General features: G+C 30.4%; 1 protein-coding gene across 1 annotated transcript in view; it reads right to left on the reverse strand.

Annotated features, from left to right (window-relative positions):
• LOC143223543 (DNA topoisomerase 2-alpha-like) overlaps positions 1–21,209 on the reverse strand; it is a 59,533-nt gene that overhangs the window by 18,968 nt on the left and 19,356 nt on the right. Inside the window, exons 7-16 of the mRNA XM_076451666.1 lie at positions 18,154–18,255; positions 16,894–17,031; positions 12,843–12,899; positions 9,068–9,307; positions 8,463–8,699; positions 7,537–7,642; positions 4,007–4,116; positions 2,973–3,065; positions 2,015–2,129; positions 358–479 (exon numbers count right to left, since the gene is read on the reverse strand). Of these exons, the coding sequence (XP_076307781.1) occupies positions 358–479; positions 2,015–2,129; positions 2,973–3,065; positions 4,007–4,116; positions 7,537–7,642; positions 8,463–8,699; positions 9,068–9,307; positions 12,843–12,899; positions 16,894–17,031; positions 18,154–18,255 (1,320 nt within the window). The remainder of the gene's footprint in view (positions 1–357; positions 480–2,014; positions 2,130–2,972; positions 3,066–4,006; positions 4,117–7,536; positions 7,643–8,462; positions 8,700–9,067; positions 9,308–12,842; positions 12,900–16,893; positions 17,032–18,153; positions 18,256–21,209) is intronic.

Raw genomic sequence — 21,209 nt, forward strand, 5'->3', positions numbered from 1 at the left:
TGGTGGGATTATAAATCAGGCATGGTTCCATTATGTCACTTAATACAGTAACATGTATACAAATAATTTACAAACTGTGTGGTGGATTATAAATTAGACATGGTTCCATTATGTAACTTAATACTGAACATGTACACAAGTGATTCACAAACTGTGTGGTGGGATTATAAATCAGACATGGTTCCATTATGTCACTTAATAAAATAACATGTATACAAGTGATTTACAAACAGTGTGGTGGGATTATAAATCAGGCATGGTTTGAAAGGCAATAAAGCAATCAAAACTCTAATTTCAGAAAGGTGATAAATATATATGTTACATTTCATAAGCACAGAAACAGAAGTTATAATTCACCTCTCCATGATGATAAGCAGAAAGTTCTGCAACAGATCCTGCAAGCTGAGCAACTTTAATTTCATGTTTATCATTCCGTTTGAAACAAGTAAAGATTACCTTCCTCTGTCCTGGCTTCAAACCTATATGAGAAATAATGAGTATTTTACATACACACATGTTTCTTTTCAAAACCAAACCACTGTGCTTGAGTCTATATCTCAAGAACTAGACATATGTGAAAATAACCTGGTGGATCTCTGCTTTATATTATACATCTTTGTTCACTCATTTACAAAAGAAATTCAGGAAATAGAGGACATTAAAACAGTTTTAATAACACATTAACTTCCAACCAGAACAAGCTATCTACTCAAAACAACACTTGCAATCAGTATAGCAAATTAGATACACTTATAATAATATGTTAACTTTCAACCAGAGCAAGTTATGTACTCAGTATCACTAATTAAAAATACTTTTCTCATGTTTCTAGTAATAAATATTAACACATATTGTTCCATAATTTAGATATATTTGCTGTTAACAATATTTCCAGCCATAATACCTTAGAGGGTTCAGACAGCTTAGGAGACTTAGGTTAGTCTCAAATACATATATGAAACTAACAATACTAAAACATCTATAATAAAAGTAAAAATTGCAAAGAAATGATATTCAATATATATATATTTTCAACCATAATTTTTAAGCCAAAACAAAACGCATTAAATATGCTGCAATTTTTAGAAAAGATCCCAAGGTACAAGCTACAACATGGGATTACAAAATGTACCCTAGGTTTTGGAGGTGACAAAGAAGTAGGCCCCACATGGCGGTGAGGATACACCGTCTATCAGTCTTAACCTCCATTTCGCTAGTCTCACATAAAATTAGACATTATTAGTTGCCGTGCATTTTACAAAGTTTCATCATGAATACTCTGCCTAAACAGTCTGTCAAAGAATAACCAATACTGTTAATGAAAGTAAGAATACAGTATCACCTGCTTAGGAAATGCAGAATATAGTTACTGTTACAGTAATAAACTTCTTTAAAAGTGATCTAATATAACTTGCAAGATTTGTTTCCAATTTTTTCTAACATATCTTTTGCACAAATGAAAACTCATTAAACTACTCCCACTGTCTAAAGTACAACCAAAAGCTAATGTTTCTAAATATATAAAATAATAACTAGTGGAATAATATATTACCTGAAATGTTCACAATGTTAAAAGTAATACATAGAAAACAAAGTACCAAACATGATACAACATGTGTCTAATATTATCAATCATGCTAGCCTCTGACACTTAACAAACACAGAAATTAAATCAATAATGTTAAATTTGTATAAAAGCCAAAAAGGGGACATGATAAGTCTTTATGAACAAAAAGTTCAACACAAACAGAATGACATAAAGGAAGGTTATAACACTTGTAAATATGGAAAGAAAATTATCAAAATTAACTCAATTAATGACATTTATATGTCATTTTATATTTATAAAACTGGGATTTTTATCAACTATTATTAATTATTCTTTATATAAATGTTTCAGCTTGCTGCATGTTATTCATTCCAGCTGCTCTGAAAACGTATATGAAAGAATTTACTGATGCACAAAAAGTACATATGTAAACTACTGCTTACACTGGAACTATTAAAAACTTACCATCAACAAGGGAAGGAATAGATCGTTCATTGTCCATGTTACTAAACAAAATAAGCTCTTTGTTGATGAAGTCATTGAATGTTAAGTGGCTTGTAGCTTTTCCATAAACATACAACTAATCAGAAACAAAGAAACACTTGTATCATCACATCATAAATTTAAACTTTAGTACTAACATCACAACTAATAAGAAACACTTGTATCATCATATCATAAATTTAAACTTTAGTACTAATATCACCAGAATTACTCTTACCAATTTAACACTACAATAAAAGATTCTTGAACTCCTTTACTTAAACATTGCTTTGCCAAAATATTTATTATTTGAGATATACAATCACAGTTAAATGGATACCATTATGTAATGAAAACAAGGTTAAAATGTGTTAACTTGTTTTGACATGTTATACATAATACGGTTCTTCCTGTCTAGAAACATAAAACATAGTTTTACTTTTTAGTTTCCATGCATTTAATTTGAATATTTATTTGTCAGATAAATAGAGGTCTAGAGTGAAGGTCTTTTTAGTATTGGATATGGGCTGATTTAGTGTGGTTTACATATTGTTATAGATTTTATTTTACTTTTACTCATAGGTTCTCAAGAAATATTTATGTAGTCTTCTCCCATTGACACGGTGGTTGCTTCACTTTATCCAGGAATAGTGAAATTAGACTTACTGGATTGTAATTTCTTTTGAATGATAACTTAACTTCCTTAATAATAATTAATACTGTATTATTAATCCTTACACTTATTCTGATTTGTAAATATTTCATATGATAGATTTATTATGGTTGGTATATTATTATTATATGTTCTTTTTTTACTTTAATATATTAAATTAATATAAAAAATAAATTAATAAAGACCTAATGTAAGTGGGATGTCTATAAATATTTACTTTATATAAATGTTATATGTATAACACCATCCTAATTAAACAATTTGTACCTCGGGCAGCCCCAACTCCCGACGGTGTTTCCTTTCTTCCATTCCATTGGTAAGCCATTCCTTTCTCTGTTCAACCATCTTCTTACTGAAGGCCTGAATGAATGGGAAAAAAAAAGCTAGCAAACAGGTAAAATGCCATGTCTATCATTTATTGTTTCTTTAAATGTAAGTACTAAAAACCCACAACTTTTGGGAAATTGGATTTATAAAACATACATCCTGCTTTAAGGTTTCTTTTTTAAAGATGTTTTGAACTAAAGAACAAAGTGCATCCAAATATAATTTTCAACTACAATAAAAACAAAAAGCTTTCAGTAGGTAGTCATACAAGTTCACTTTTTGATTGACCCACATACTAACCATGATGTACAAGATATTAAAAATCTATCTTTGACCTGTTACAAAAGTTTAAATATTACTAGTTAAACAGAGACCACACACATACTAACTTGTGTGTTTGTCTTATTCGCAACAATGTCTCATAAAAAACTATATTCCTGAAGGAAAAACAGAACTAAAAAGAAACTTTCACCAGTTGCCAGGTTAGAATATAACTAAGTATCAAGGTCACCCATGATAAAAATGCTCAACCCAGGACCATTTAAAAAGAAAAAGCATCTCTCATGTAACCAATATATTCTAATCACATGCAGTATTTAATGCTAAACACTATTTTTTATCTTTGTTCTTGGAAGGAAGAAACATCTTTCCATCGACAGGTTTCAAACTGAATAAAACTATGTACAGCTGTTATACCTAACAACAACCTAAAGTGTAAAATGTTAAGAAACACAATTTGATCTTTCTTATAATCCTGCTGTCACCATTTATGGCAGAAATTCGATTCCCCTTGGTGGAATCAGAAGATAACCTGACGTGGCTTTGCCATAAGAAAAACACACACACACACCATTTATGGAACTTGCTATTTACTCACATTAAATTATTTTTTTAAATCCATCATTTTTTCTTATGGAAATGAAAAATTAAAAAAAGATGTTAAAAGTATTTACAAACAAAATGTCTGCACCTACCAACTGGATAGCACTATCATCATCAGAACCCTCGTACTTAAACTTGATTCGATGTCGTGCCATGTCAGCAAAATACTCCCGGGCTTCCTTAGCTGTGCTGGTACCAAGACCTGTGAAAGAGGTTCAAGAAAGGTTACAAAATATTCTGATATTTAACTGACTGTTTATATTTCCATCACAGAAAACAGAACAATTTTAACTTACAAATGGATTGAAATATATTTATAAGGGTTTAATTTCTTATCTAAACAACAAGTAGCGTACACAATAAACATAGTTGAACATTAAGAATAATTGATACTAACAATTAAATCTTTTATACTATTGAGTGTACACAGATGGTCTTTATAACAATGATTTGTTTCTTTTTTAACATGAACAAAATTACTTACAATCTTATACATTACTTAAAATCTGATAGAATTTTATTTGTAAATTAGGAACTTTCTCTCATTATTAGAGAGGTATCTTAAATATTATATGAGACTCCTAAAAATGAGTTTCTATCTAGCTATACTGTCAACTTACAAGTTATGTATTAGATTATACAATAACCTTATCAGCTTGCACCTGTCATGGTTAATTTATTTATGAGTTATGAGAAACCTTAAGAACTCATGAGTGAATCAAAGAAAAATATGTAATAATAGGTTGAATAAATTATATATCTAGTACCATATCTAGTACCAGCAAAACCTCTCATTAACTAATATGGCTTATCAGGCTAGCTAGAATACAACAATAGTAGTGATTGAATATTATTTATCTTTAGCACCAACTATTTATTACTAATATATTAACTTTGCTATCATTGAGAAAAAAGTAGTTGAAAGATTGCTTGAATGTTTTTAAACTATACCAGAGACAAAACAAAAATTAATTTCTCAATTTAGTTTTTGGTTAATGCCACCATGACATTGCTTTTTAGGTTTGGATTACGTCATTTTCTACTGCTTTAATACAACTTCCTAAATGTGGTTTTCTGTTTGGTGAAGATGTCCATAAAGGCTTTTCTCTGAAGTTTGATGTATGCTGATTTTCATTAGAGTGGTGTTTGTTGTGAAGAAATGTGCAAAGTCTTAGATTTCTAGAAAATTCATACAAGTCATACATATAGTGTGGAATCTTTAACTCTGTAAATAAACTCAGACTTGGTCAATCTGACTCTTCACATGAGCAAGCTTGTTCACTTAAGTGAAAGTGATGATTATTTGTTCAGAACACAACATTATACATCATTTTATACATGAAAACCTTGGCTTTTTACTGGTTTGGATCATAAATAAATGTAAGAGAGAACTATTAACAAATCCTGAAAGAGATTACGTTACAGGTGGGTGTGACACCAGCGGCTTGATTTTCTATTTGATAGCTCTGTAACCAAAATAAAATGAAAGCTATAAAAATCATGGTTTGTCTCAGCATTGACATTCTACAGTGAATAATATATGTTTACTTTTGTATTTTTTGAGGAAGTGGTAAATAAAATAGAGAAGATGCTGAGATAAAATGTGTCACACTATGAAAAATTCATGATGTTTCAAAACATTACCTTACAGAATTCAGAAGTTAAAAACTTGCATACTATTAAAATATGAATAATTAGTTAAGATTTTATTCCATTCTAACTGGTATAACATAAATAAAATATAATTTAATATTTAAATAAAACACACTAAAGCCTCATGTAATTCACAGGTATCAGAAAAGTGATGGTGAAGTCCATCTCATGCAAAAAAATTGTGAATGGTATTAGATTGGGACGGTTAATGAAGGCAGAGTTGGGAGTTAGTTTGTATACATGTTTGATTGATTACCTTATTAAAGTGTAGAATTTTATTGTTCAATTGTTTAATTATTGTGTTCTTTTGTGTGAGGCAATTAGAGGAAACACATCTGTAGATAACACTACAGAGAGCAGTTTAATGTGTAGGCTGAGGCTAAAGATATGTGACACTGTTTTTAAGTTCTAGGAAAGTCTTAAGCAGTCTTAACTGCTTGTTTCACGTCATTATGGCCAAAGTAAATTATCAGAAATCAGGTTGAGGAACAGAAGTTGTCATGACAAGGGCATCATTTATTTTCACTTATATATTTTGAATTGAATGTCCATTAATTGAATGTCCATTAATAAATGTTAGGTGTTCATCTTGGTACTTTAGCACTGAATCACATAAAACACCTATATTAGGAAATAACAACGTATATTTATCTGATTTAGGCTCATGATTCTTACGCGTTGATACATTCACGATGTCAGAAAAACATGTAGGTTCAATAAGACTCAATACAAAATGGTAAAAATCTTATAACCTGAGAGCTACTGAAAAATAATCCTTTCTTCAGGGACAAATTGTGTTTTCTTGTGTCTTTTTTTATTTATTTATTATTATTATTATTACCAGTATACTCTAAATATTTATTATAAAAAAAAACATGAATCAAAATTGCCTTTTCAGGCACTTTGGTATACAATAAACACCGCAATGCTCCAACTACTCTGTATTATAAGCCATATTTTTCCAAAATTAACATTATGTACATGTGGTCAGTCCATTCCACTGATATCATAACATTATGTACATGTGGTCAGTCCATTCCACTGATATCATAACATTATGTACATGTGGTCAGTCCATTCCACTGATATCATAACATTATGTACATGTGGTCAGTCCATTCCACTGATATCATAGTGTCTATCATAATTTTCAATTTACAATATATATCTTCATGAAACTTAGCAACATTTTAGTAAATGTGAATTGTATGAAAAAAATAGAATTTCTGAAGCAGAATTCTTATTAAAGATCTGTCTGTGAATTTACTGAATCAGTCTGACTCTAACTCTGAATAAACTTAATGTCAAGTGAATGTTATGTTAAATATAAAAGATATTTATTCACCAGCTTTCATAATGTATTTGTATAACCTCTAAAACCTCCTAATAATTACACTAGCTGTAGTAAAATTACAATCAATGCATGGTGGTAGTCAAATGTAAATTTTAAAAGTGTGAAATAAAATGAATAATACCTTTTTCTTATTCCCTTGTTTCATGTATTTCTTCAAAGCCTCAACTGTTAACCTTTTCATTTCTATTTCCTGTAAACTTAGTTTTATTAAAAATAACTAGAAAACTAGTTATGGGTCAGAAACACAAGAAGTGAAGAATTTGACCCATGTAATCTTAGCAAATGCAAACTATAACTGACCTAAGTTCACTTTCTCTACAAAATTAATTCTTAAGTTAAATCTCTTCGAGCTTTTGCATACAGACTTTATAAAGGAAAATACCATCAGGCACTAGAACTAAATATCCTCAAACAACTTATAATTTTGCTGGCTTTCTAACTAAGAAATAAACAGCTTAAAAATTCACCTTCTTGTTTGGATCACAATAACAGAATTGTAGAAAATGAAACTGAGGCCAAATAACTACTCATGAGTGCCTAATGTAACCAAACTCCTAATAAATTTTGTAAAGGAAAAGTTTAATCTTTCTATTTGGCAGGTTAATAACCATATACCTTTGTAGTACTTGATCTTCCAAGTATTCCAATTGGAAGTCTGAGTTTTCCATTCTTCAAATTCAGGCAAACTATAGAAACTTTTTTCTTCCTTTCCCTTGACAGCCTGAAAGACAAATTTAAGATAAAAACACATAATCCATCAGCACATAAAATACAGATAAGATGTATGATCCTTATTACAGTTTAACTTAAAATACTTTGCTCTCTATGCTAAATTTTGGCATTATAACCCTCAAGATTACCCCTGAATTAAGAGGACCATCATTAGAAAGCAACTAGTTTTACTTAAAATTATGGAACTTACATATGAATAAAGAATTACTTATGAGAGCAGCTTATCATATTCAATAATGACGTATTCTTTGATAGACTGTTTTGGCAGAGTATTCATAATGAAACTTTGAAAGACCAAAGGTGGAAGACTTTCGAAATGTTGTCCTCTACACTTGTGTCTCCACAACAGGCAGTTTGCCATCCATTCTACAAAGTTTCATCATGATGTATTCGTTATTTTGGAAACAAGCAAAATGGGCATAAGTAACGATTTAAATTCTTATAACTTTAAATACTGTGCATATGTTTGAAACACCCATTAGTACTAGTATGCCTAGTCACATAAAATCAACACAGAATATTCTCAAATCAACTAATATACTGATGCAACCTAGCATTTAACAGAGAGAAATATAAATAAATCAGAACTAAGTTCAGTCCATACCTAATTTTGGTTTGGTATATCACAACACTGTTACAAGAATCATTTCAGTGAAAATTTCACTTTAAAAATATTTTCAAATGTTTTTATTTAATACTGATTTCAAAGTAAGAGCAACATTTAATCCAGAAATACTAATGTTAATAGAGTTTTAAATACATATTTCTCTCTTCTCCATATTCAGTATACTGGCATGAGTGTTTAATACCTTTACTATAGGAGTTATAAACTGTTCAAGAAAAGGCAAGTGAAGTAAACTCGGCCAGTTATGATGAATGAAGTTTATAAGAAGCCCTTTTATATGTGATCCATCCTGATCTTGATCAGTCATGATCATGAGACGACCATAACGTAAAGTACGTAAATCTTCCACGCTCTGGTATTTCTTTTTGTATTGAAGGCCCATGATCTTAATAATGTTGTTAATCTCAGCATTTTCCAGAATCTAAAACAAAAAACAATACACACAGACCTATATCAAGTACAAACAGTTGTTTCAGGTGTCTCTCATTCAAAAAATAACAAGTGTTTAAAGATATAGCCTTGAAACTGTTTCAAGTATACAAAATACCTTCAGACTTTGATTCTAATAACTATCAAAAGCCCACACTCTGCAGATAAAGAGAAAAAATGAAACTTTTACAATGAAAGTTAAACAATTACATCATCTTATTCTTGCTTTTACCAACAGAACAGTAAAACAAAGCACATTTATGTTTTACATCAGATATATTATGGTCAATATCATGTTATGTGAAGTAACTTGTTAGTGGTTGAAGCCACAAACACATAAAGAAATGAAATGAAACTTACCTGCTTGTGTGTTGCTTCTCTAACATTCAGCATTTTGCCTCTCAGTGGAAAAACTCCATACTTATCTCGACCGATCACACTTAGACCGGACACAGCCAAAGATTTGGCTGAATCCCCTTCAGTAAGGATGAGCGTACAATCAATGGAATTTTTGGTACCTGCATCATTGGCATCTTCTAGCTTGGGAATCCCTTTTAGTTTGGAATGCTTTTTAGCACTACATTTTGTGTTTAGCTGTGTCTATTTTACAAAAAACACACAGTCAGGTACAAAAGTATTCATGCATATAAAAACATATCAAATAAATGTTTGGGGATATACATGGATGTACATGTGAAATGCTTTTTAGCACTACATTTTGTGTTTAGCCATGTCAATAATAATAAAAAAAAGAAAAAAAAACAGCCAAGTAAAAAAATTTCATATGTGTGTACATATGGAATGTTTTTAAAAATGTTAATAAATCTGAGCCACCAGACCACAGATGGTATTTCATCTACACAAGACAAATGTATGGTCCTTCCTCAACTGTCTTGGGGAAAAAAAAATACATTTTCTATACAATAAATTGAATTGTGTTTGTCAACCACAAAACAAAAAAGGGAACTGGACAGTACACAGTAATTTTGTTTTTTTCAGTACATGCAGAAATGATTTCTAAGTCATAGTGTTATTATTATAAAATAACTGAATAGGTCTGTGTAAAGCCAGTAATCACTGGGAAGTATAAAGACATCATTTCTGTTTCATATACCTTGGAGAACCCAGGTCAGAGATATCAGATTTTAAGTTATCTGTAAGTGTCAGGTGGATTTGGTTATAAGGGGATACTAGTGGTAGAGAAATAGACCATGATGACCTAAGAAGGTTGAAACATTGTTCTGTACTTTATTTTAATTAAAGTGTTAATACCCATACCAGCCATCTTGAGAATACATGCCAAGGACGAATTTCTGTTTGTGCTAATAAAAATACCAAATGGTTGAAAAATAGCATGGCTACCAACAGCCTAGGTATGTTCACTAAACTGTAAGAAGACATGGATAGCCAATAATGATAAAGCAGTGAGACTGGTTAACTTTGGGGTATTAGAAAACTACTATAACCACTGTATTCATAGAAAAAGCCACAGCAAAAGACTCCTTATATCAAGCCCTGCTGATCCTTATACACTGTTCCAGTTGTGAGTTGACTCTTCTTTCCAACTGAACATTACACATCTAGTCTGGATGAATCACAGATCTGATGTCAAAATTTCAAGATAACATAGTATTGTGTAATTTATAAAATTGAGTTAACAATACAAATACAGGTTTGTTCAAAGTACAAAAACCATGACCTTTTAAATAGTTACATTAAAACTTTTATTAAGTAACTTTATTATCAATGTATATCAATACACAAGGAATTAAAATGTACATTGTGGTTCAAGTTTTTTATATTATCTAGGTTTTATCTTTTCATTTTAAAAGGAAATATTTAAATATATTCACAACCTGAAACTGTCAGAATCACACAACTTGTTGTCACAGTAAGTTCTCATTCCTTACAAGTATTCCAGATTGTTCAACCAATCAGAAACATCTATGCTATAAATAATTACTTTCTGGTACACAAATTCTCAGCCTATTACCATCTTACTTTATAGATATATCACTGTATTGTTCAATCCACATTGACATGGCCCTCCCACATCCTCTCATGTTTAGGAAATGCTTATAATTCTCTTTGAAATTGCTAAAAATTATGTTTACAACCAATAAAAAGATCAAATTTTACATTACATAAATCAAACTATTGTCTGTTTTCTCTGAGCAGTACAAATTGATAACTTACTGTTAGAATTCAATGTGTTTGGACTAAGGACATTGGCTCCCATAAGTAATGGAGTTTTTTAAAATTATTTATAGGTTAGTTACAAAGTCAAATAAATTCCATTAGTTTTCATACAATCTGATCTTGTGAGTAATAGTTTGTTATTTCTAAAATCCATATTTGAAAGCTATATTAATTACTTTTTGTAAACCAAAAAAATAATACTTGAAAAGCAGACATTTGAGTGTAAACTACTCTATATCTAAGTTTTAATTTCTTTTATTCATTGTTATGTATTTTCAACAAATAAAAAACTTAAGAACAAGAAAACTTAAATGATAAAATAAATGCACTTCTTCACTATCATGCCTTGAGAAACATACATAGATATGCATGATATAATTCATCTGTTTATTCCACTATCCTGTTTAGGAAATTACGGCTTGTCATTGTAGTTAGGCAGGATTCAAATAACAATAAAACAATGAAACTAAATGAAAGCAGTTGTGAAAAGTTAATTCTTCAAGTAAATAACTGAAGTTATCTATTACAAGTTGTAGTCATTCAATTAATAAAAAATATTTTATTTTATTTTACATTTTTCAATTTCTGAAAAAAAAGAAAGAATTTTTCATCCAAAGCATAAAAATTATGTATTGATAAGACTGATTCAGTGAAGGCTATTTAATTCAAAAGTCACCTTTTTGGTAATAATACTTTATAAAAAATTTTATATTTTTGTGCATAACAGATTTGAATGTTTACGAGAAGCTCACCAAATGCTGTGAAAATAAAGTATGTATACCTTCTTGGTTATACAATCAGTCAAAATAGCCCAGCCCATTATCTATAGAGTTAATGTATAATAGCATATCACAATTAGTACTAGAAATGTACTACAAACACAACATAAATACATATCAATTTTAATATTTAGATAGCAAATCCATACAAAATGTATTTAATGTACTTTATAAATTCAAGAGAAATCAGTATAATGAAAATTAATATTAAAAATATTCTTATTCATGAATTAAAGCACAAAATATCTCAGAATTATAAACAAAATTTATGCAAAAAATATTAATCTCAAAGTAATTTTCCTTTCTTAGAAAAAAATACCACCACTAGAACCATCAACATTTTCAGCATATGAAAGTCATTAACAATAGGATCCTAAATCCAAACATCTCTCTCACTGAATTAGTTACTGTATAGAATATATCACATTTCAATTTGTTTGTTTGTTTGTTTTTGAATTTCATGAAACTTTACATGAGGACTATCTATGCTATCCATCCCTAATTTAGCAGTGTACGACTAGAGGGAAGGCAGCTAGTCATCACCACCCACCACCAACTCTTTTACCAATGAATAGTGGGATTGACTATCACATTATAGCACTCCCATGGCTGAAGGAACAAGAATGTTTGGTGTGACGGAATTTGAACTTGCAACATTCAGATTATGAGTCAAGTGCCTTAACCACCTGGCTGGGCCCATTTCAATTTGTGTTACAAGTATCAGGTTAATGATCCTCAGTGTACTTTACTTTTCCACAGAAAATATTTCATAATAGTATCATTGCTAGTTAATTAATACCCTTTCATCATGCACTGTTTAAAGTAAGAAGTACAGCTATAGAAACTGCACACAATAAAGGGTTTGAGACAACTTGACTAGGTAATGAAAATCTTTATTATATATATTGCACATTTATAATAAAAGTTGTCTTAACACTTTTATTTTCTCAGAAAGTGAATTTCTTGTTAACAAGTTTTAAAACTGAATATAATTACATATTTTATATTTAATACAGGCAAAGCTTTTCTTTACTTAATGTAGTGAGATGAGATTTACTCACATAAATAATTTTCATATGAATAATGTTTTTTAAATGCTTTTAGTTTATGAAAATTATGATTTATACGATTAAATAAAAAAATCATGCAATGCTTACCTGAGCTTTAAATCGAACCCATGTCATAATTGATTCCACAATACCACACTTCATGACCTGCTCATACAAAAATATAATCTTATAACTCAGGTAACCCTTTTTCAACAAGTTTAAAGATTACATATATAGCATTAATTACAGTTGTTTTTCTAAAACAAAGATATTTGTAAAGTGAGTATGTCAAAATTTAATGTGGAGGAAATCTTGTCACATATGATCAGCACAGACATTTTTCTACCTCCATACACTCTACTAACAGTTTCTTGCTCAAGTAACATGTTGCATGGTATCTACTGACATTCAATTTTTTTTTAAATAAAAACCAACATGTGAAAGGTTTTATTTTTTAGTTATTAATCTGTTTGTTGTAATGCTTTTCTTCCTAACCATTTAGAATTTTGTGTTATGTTCCAATTCCTTCATGTTTTGATAAAGAGTTAATAGGTATAAGAAAAATGCCATACAGTCAACATTTTCACCAACTGATCTGAAGTTTGCATGTAGGTTTTGTACATGTGACAAAGGATAAAATACCAGGACTTTACTAGGAAGGAACTATCTACTTTCCAGGACCATAAACATCATCTACTTAAAAACTCAACCTTACTGCCCAATTTCTCCAAAACAAAACTGAAGTTTACAATGGTTAAAATGGGTTATTTCAATTAAACTAACCTTTTTCTAAATGCCATATCACCATACAGAACAAAGAAACTCAAAACAAACTTTCAGTTTTGTCATGACAAAGTGTAATAAAACCATAGTAACCATCTTGTAAATAAAGTGTACAAGTTCACACCACATTTTACATCCAGATGAAATTATTTTGCTGCTCTTGCTATAAACTGAAAATAACAAGGTATTTCTTCACCCCGTACCATATTTATTCACAAACTTATGTAAATTAATAGTAATTTCACATGTTCTTGTAGGTTACACGAAAAGGCCAAGATAGCAAATATATACTATTAAATATATTGAATTGTGCTTTAGAAGACTTTTAAAAGTTAAAAACAAAGTCAAAACAGTTAATACTACATTTCATAAAGAACATAATTGTAATAGTGCTTAAGCCACCATTTTACACATATGATTAGAAACATTTGATATTTGTTGATCCAACATGGTAATTTTCTTGGTCTCACTGCTAACTTGGAAAAGAACTACTTTATGAATCTAAAATATAAGACAAACATTAACATGTGATACATCAGTTTTTCTGAGCTTTAACTAAAGATTTCAGTTCCACTGCTTTACATAGATTTTTCTCTATCAAGTTCCTTATTTTAATTTTATTTTTTAATTACAATCTGGTACTATTTTAGTAATCTCTAAACAACTGAAGTTATTTACGCTGAGAATCTGCTGTCGAAAACGTAACTTACCAACAAGTGCTTTTCTTCCAGCTAAAAATAATGCTATAACGAACTTCTACAAGTTCAAGAAAGATAGAATACCTGTTTCATTAATTATCTATATCTATTGCTTCCCTTTAGAATAAAAACTTCCTTCACACACTTTTGATTTATGAAATGCAACAACATCATGAAACAGCTAATATAGTAATGTTTCAAGAAAAATAACGTCATGGTGAAGTTAATAATTAACCAGCAGGCATGACAATGAATGTAATAAATATATTGCAATACTGTCTGTACCTGCAAGACTTTATTCACAGTATATCCCTAAAAGTGACTAACATGGACTGTTTTATTTGTTGAATTTTGTACAAAACTACTTGAGGGATACTTGCATCAATCACCCCTAATTTTGAAGTGACAGAATAGTGGAAAAACAGCTAGTCAACAACACCAATCATTAGCTTTCAGGCTACTCTTTAAAACTGAACAGTAGGAATGACTGTCATATTATAACACTATGTAACAAAATATTTTATTTTATTGTTCCTGGGCTGAAAGTGTTATTTTCCAATTGCTCATGCCTAATGTGAATGGAAAAAGACCTATTTTTCTCTTCAAATTTATAACAAAAACACGATGGGAGACTATATTTGGGGGCTGATACGTGAAAGTGATTTACATTACAGTTGCAAATCTCAAAAAACTACTCACTTCTAAACATTTTTGTACAACTTTAGTATAAATACATGTAAATCTTGATTCATATGTTGTTGTATTCAGACCATATGTAAATGAAAATGGGCAAATTTGTCTGTTTTTACATAGAAAATAGGTTAATTTCTAAATTTCATTATCCAGGTTACAAAAGCAAAGTCTGAAGGGAATAATGGCCATTTTCTGTACTTTTACAACATAAGCAATAAAGAAATAACAGATACTATCCAGGAACAAAATTTGTGTTACCTAATGTAATGTTACAAAAGGTTACAAAAGTTACAAAAGCAAAGTCTGAAGGGAATAATAGCCATTTTCTGTACTTTTACAACATAAGCAATAAAGAAATAACAGATACTATCCAGGAACAAAACTTGTGTTATATAATGTAATGTTTCTACAGCTGAAGCAGTGAGCATCTTCAGAAAGATCTCACAACCAACAAACTATAAGTTGAATAACCTAACCAACATGCCACATCAGGCCAGAATGTACCTGTTTTTACTTAATTAACAACAAATACACATAAATAAGCTGAGTACAATTATTGTTTTGTTTTAAATCACAAAAAGTTGAAAAAATTATTCAGTATACATATTATACAAGTACTAAGTTGCAATATATCACATGATGCTGATATCCCTAAAAGGGATAAAAAGTATATTTATATAATATTTCATACAAGCACAAAACATTTATTTGAGACTTGAAAAACTAACTTAAAGAAACTACTGTCCTTACATACTTGTTCAATCAAATTTGTCAAGTGTTAAATTATAACGGTAAAATGGAATGAGTACAACAATATTTTACAATTTGGAATGACAAGTAGGGGGTCTTGTGTATTTGCAGTTACGTCCTTGTAGCCAAAACAAAACCGTCATTGATGTCCCATGACAATTTAAAAATGTAAACATTAATACAGTAGTACCTTGATTAACAGGTACCTTGAAACAACAAGCACTACACTATTAAAGGCAGACCTTTTCAGCTTCTTTCTCGTTTCTACTATTTGTAACCAAAGTAATTGTTACAATAACAGGGACCTTAATGTTTTGGATTATGTCTTGTTCTCTGTAAGGGTGCTTGATAAATCAAGCAGTTATCTTTGTATGCCTGTATGGTAAACTGCTAAATTTCAAACACCCAAAGTACGACGATTATTAAAAACACCAGCGATGTCTACTGGATCAGCTTCGAACCATAGATTGTAATAAACGTCTTCAAGATTCAAAGTGTAATCTTATTACTCTAAAAATTTTTGCTGTAAACGTTGTAGAGTACATAAGCTGATAAATAACATGTCATTTTTTCTCATAGGAGAAGTCAAGTTGGTTTTTTTCTGTGTGTTTTGTTGTTCTTGGTAATACTCTATTGTGGTCTAATGACACAAGTGGTGATTTGTTGCTCATTTCTGACAGATTTCTACTTCAGTTGTTGACAGTAAAATAAACAGAAAATTAAAGTAGAATGATTAGCAGTTTGAACTTTGAAGAGAGGCCTTTTAAAACTTTGTGAGCAATAATAAAGAACAAAATGGCACAGATAATCCACCACCAAAATTTCCTGTTAACAACACCCAACTCAAAATTACCTGTGTATTGTATAAAGCAAACAAAATGGGAGGCCTTAAAATTCAGAAATTTAGAATGGTCAATATAGAAAACATTTTACATGGCTTATTTTGAATATTAAGGGTACCATGCTGTGTAGAGTATGTTTTAAGAGTATATTTTTAATGAATTTTCATACACCAATGTAAATTTTTAAATAAAATGGTTCAGTCAAATTTGAGCCTCCAAAACCCCATTCTTGAAAACCCATCAAACTTCTTCAGAAAAACATTTTATTATCTATTAGATCTGTAGTCAAAGGCCCACAGCTCAAAGTTCAATTAGTTGTAAGGGAAGTTCAAAACTAGATTAAATGTATGCACAAATACAACTAGGATATTTAACACGTGTATATTATCATACCTGATTCAAAAACTTTTCACTTGGCTGACACTTTGAGCCAAAACTCTTAACTTGCAATGTCATGTTCTCTTTTGTTTGAGAGTCAAAAGTTGGATTTTCAATGAGACAATTAACAAAAATCCACATGTGGTTCTTGATCTGAAAAAAAATTCAGGTTTTCAAGAAACTAAAAGGCAAGTTAATGGTTTATTATTTTTAACCATCTGTTACAAAAGCTAGAGGGCACGTTAGAAGTTTAAGAACATTTAATCAAATATTCAAGTTAAAAGTCAAGTTGCCCAATCTTACACAAAGTACAAATTATCTTGGCATTTCCTAGGCTTACCACTAGGTGGCCAATCTATGTTAATAAATAAATGTACATACATTCTCTTGTAATTTATTTAAAAGAATAATCTATGTCAATGATAAAAGAATAAGGTTTACACATATACATATATATATTATTTTCTACTTTAAAATACTTTAAGCATTCTTTATGATTTTTAAACTTTTATCCCATAACTAGATGACAAATAACATAATCATAATACAAGTTGAACACAAAAGCATACAAAAATGTTTATATTCCTAGAAAGATTTTTACACATCAAAAGTATCTAACAGGATCATAATATAAAGAAAGTAAAACACTTTGAGTAAGCACTCTTCAATAAATAATTATAAATGTTATTAACAATAATAATATATGTTCACAAAAATAGCACAACAAATTTTCACATGTGCACTTCATCAAGGAACTGTAAAGACAGTAATACTGACAGTATAATTTGGACACAGCACAAGAATTAGATTATATAATATTAAACTTAGTATCTCCTCTTTGTGATAATCATAGGCTATATTCTTTTTTCAAAGTTGAGAACTGATTGAAGTTTTCAAGAATCTCTCACATGATGCAATAAAAATGGAGTTCAACCAAAGAGTTTACAGTTGGATGAATAAGCGTAGAAATGTAAATTAATCAAAATGTTAAAATCTGACTGAGAGAAATGTACATAAGCCAGAAAAGATGGTTGAAACAGAATTACAGTTGAACTTCTCACTATTTTAATTGTGATTGTACACTGGAAGTAACAGGAACAAGCTACACAATAAAATATGATGTGAAGCATGTTACCTGAAACAGGAACAAGCTACACAATAAAACATGATGTGAAGCATGTTACCTGAAACAGGAACAAGCTACACAATAAAACATGATGTGAAGCATGTTACCTGAAACAGGAACAAGCTACACAATAAAACATGATGTTTTACCTGAAAAGGTTTAACCTGTATACCACCTTTGTTTTTCTTCTTCACTACTTCCACCAACTTGTTCACAATCTGATCAGCGACATAATCAACATGTCTTCCACCCTGTTAAAATAAATAATGTGACATAAATACAGATATTTTTATTAAATGTACTGTCAACATTTAGTATTATTATTGGATCTCAACAGTGGTTGGCAAAATACAGCATTAGCAGTCAACTGCAGCTTGTCACTTGTAGACGTCCACAGTTTGATAGACTGATAAAGAGAAACATTGTAATGATGTATAAATTTCACTACTTTCAAACTGTAGTTGTGACTGATTCTTGGAATCACTGATACAACACTTATCACAACAATATTTATATTCACAGTAATTACTACACGGAGTCTAATACAGAACTTATCCAGGAAAGAATAACCTAAAACCTTCATCATTTTTAGAGTGTTGCTTTCACTGGATACCTTTTACTTACACTAAAAACTGACCTAATATTTAAAATAAATTCTGTCCTACATATATACAAATATAAAACTTTTTTGTTCTCTTTCTGTAACAATTTATTTTTTTTTAAATGAATTCTATGAAATTCACAAAATTATTGAGAAGTGTAGTAAAACTCTAAAGTATCAGGTCATCCCTAAAGTTATGTCCAATTTTAAGTTCAGAAAAAGAGAAAGGATTTCAAACACTTTTAATGTTATTTAATCAATAAAGTATGTTCCATTACTATTAATTACTTCTTGTCAACGATTCACAAGCTTCTGAATGTCACTTCTATGAAATTCTTTGGGTTGGAGGAAAAGAATATAGAGAGGGTAGTTTTGACATCTTCATGTGTTCCAAGCTCATTTCCATCAAGATAGTTCTGCAAACTTCTGAATAGATGAGCAACATTCAGACAATCTAACTGTTGACAACAGAAGTCTGATGTAATCATTACATTGAATGGTTGCAACTCAAAGTGGATCACACCAACAATATCCCATCATATATTTAACAAGACTTTCCTAGGATGGAGGTCCATTTTGGGCTGTGCTTTAGTCAGTGTACCTGGCACTGAGCTATTGTCTGCAGTACTTAATATTTTTTGGACATTCACAACAATGCAGAGCAGTGCAAATGTCCACTACTGCTCTCAAGTTGGCTTCTGTCAAACCATGAAGGACCTATTTCCCAAGTTTTGACACCTTTCCAAGCTGTTGCAGATGACAGTGAACTGTTGAATGGGTTGAATTAAGCTTTTATGCTAGTTCTTCAACTGTTACAGCACAATCTTCATCACATGCAGCCAGCATCAAGTCAACTAAACTCAACAGGACAACCTGAATGTGGCGCATCACTTAAGCTGTATTCACCTGATCTGAACTTCTGATACCACCTTCAACATTTTCTTTCATTGAGAGACTCTGCATCATAAACACCTTGAATGTTTTGTGTAGTTTCTACTGCACTATTGCCTTTTTTAATCTCATAAAGCATTATATGTCTAGTGTGCTCCTCAGTCACATCCTTCTTCACAAGGGCTTTTTTTTTTTTTATATGCAAAAACGGCTCGTTTGGGTTGAGAAAATATTTTACATAGAAGAGCGAACAACGTTTCGACCTTCTTCGGTCATCGTCAGGTTCACAAAGAAAGAGGTAACTGACCGGAAGCTGACCACATGTTTGAAAGGGGTTGTGTAACTGTGTGTCGAAATGTAGAGGGCGGTATTAGATGTTTCAATATATAATTTTATTTTTGTTTATTGTAATATAAACTTAAGGTGTTCATACATCAAATGACGTGTTGTATAATGTTAAACAGCCAGAAAATGTTTGAGAGGTTTTGTTTGTTTGTTTTTTGGAATTTCGCACAAAGCTACTCGAGGGCTATCTGTGCTAGCTGTCCCTAATTTAGCAGTGTAAGACTAGAGGGAAGACAGCTAGTCATCACCACCCACCGCCAACTCTTGGGCTACTCTTTTACCAACAAATAGTGGGATTGACCGTCACATTATAATGCCCCCATGGCTGAAAGGGCGAGCATGTTTGGCGCGACGGGGATGTGAACCCGCAACCCTCAAATTACGAATCGCACGCCTTAACACGCTTGGCCATGCCAGACCTTTGGCAATGCTATCAATTATCTTTTTTTATTAGATGAATTGTATGAAGATCACAAAATTAAGCCTAATGCATTTAGAAATTTACTACATATTTCAAATATAAGTATATTTCAACAGCATTAAGTTTTATAATATGTATAAAATATATGCACACAGAGCATATTTTCCATTAAACACACTATAAACATTTAACATCATTACAGGTGCATACCAGTGATTCATAAAATTTAGCATCAGTCATTGATTAAAACTGACTGTTTAACTTGTCTTAATTGGTTCACTGCTGAGCTTTAGATTTTATAATGCTATATTTAGGGTCTAAAATGAAAGTGTAATGGAAAAATCTAAACATTCAAATTTTGTGTTAAACAAAATAGGTTTCCTTTTCAGGTTAAACAATTCAAGGTTAGCAAGATTTATTATAAACAATAAGGTATTTAAGGTTTAGTTATCACAGGCCTATAGTCATATTGTACATACATATATTATATGACAATAAACAGTTATACAGGATTGAGTATATTATCTTAAAAACATTTTGAATATGCAAATCAAAAAGTTACTTGACATCCACAGCCAAACTAAAGCTGCTGTGAAACATCAGGTATCAGAACTACATTTTATAATGTTTGCCACTCAATAAACAGGGCTATGCCACCAAAAACTGACTGTTTTTATTTCAGCCCCTACTACTGAAAGATATTTATTCATAGATTTAGATCTAAAAGATGTGTTAATATCACATATTTAACTCTTAAATTTAATGTTAAGAGGCTTTTGCCCAATATCAGAACTCAACAGGCTGGATGGAATGCTAGTCTAAGTGCTATTTATTTTACCATTTGCATAAACTATGTTATGGTATGAATTACATTAGGTAAGTGAAGTTTAATTATTATTAAGTCACTAATAAATCAAAATTACTATAATGATTAATACACAAAATTA

This window comes from Tachypleus tridentatus, chromosome 1 (assembly GCF_004210375.1).
Source record: "Tachypleus tridentatus isolate NWPU-2018 chromosome 1, ASM421037v1, whole genome shotgun sequence".
Classification (NCBI taxonomy): domain Eukaryota; kingdom Metazoa; phylum Arthropoda; class Merostomata; order Xiphosura; family Limulidae; genus Tachypleus; species Tachypleus tridentatus.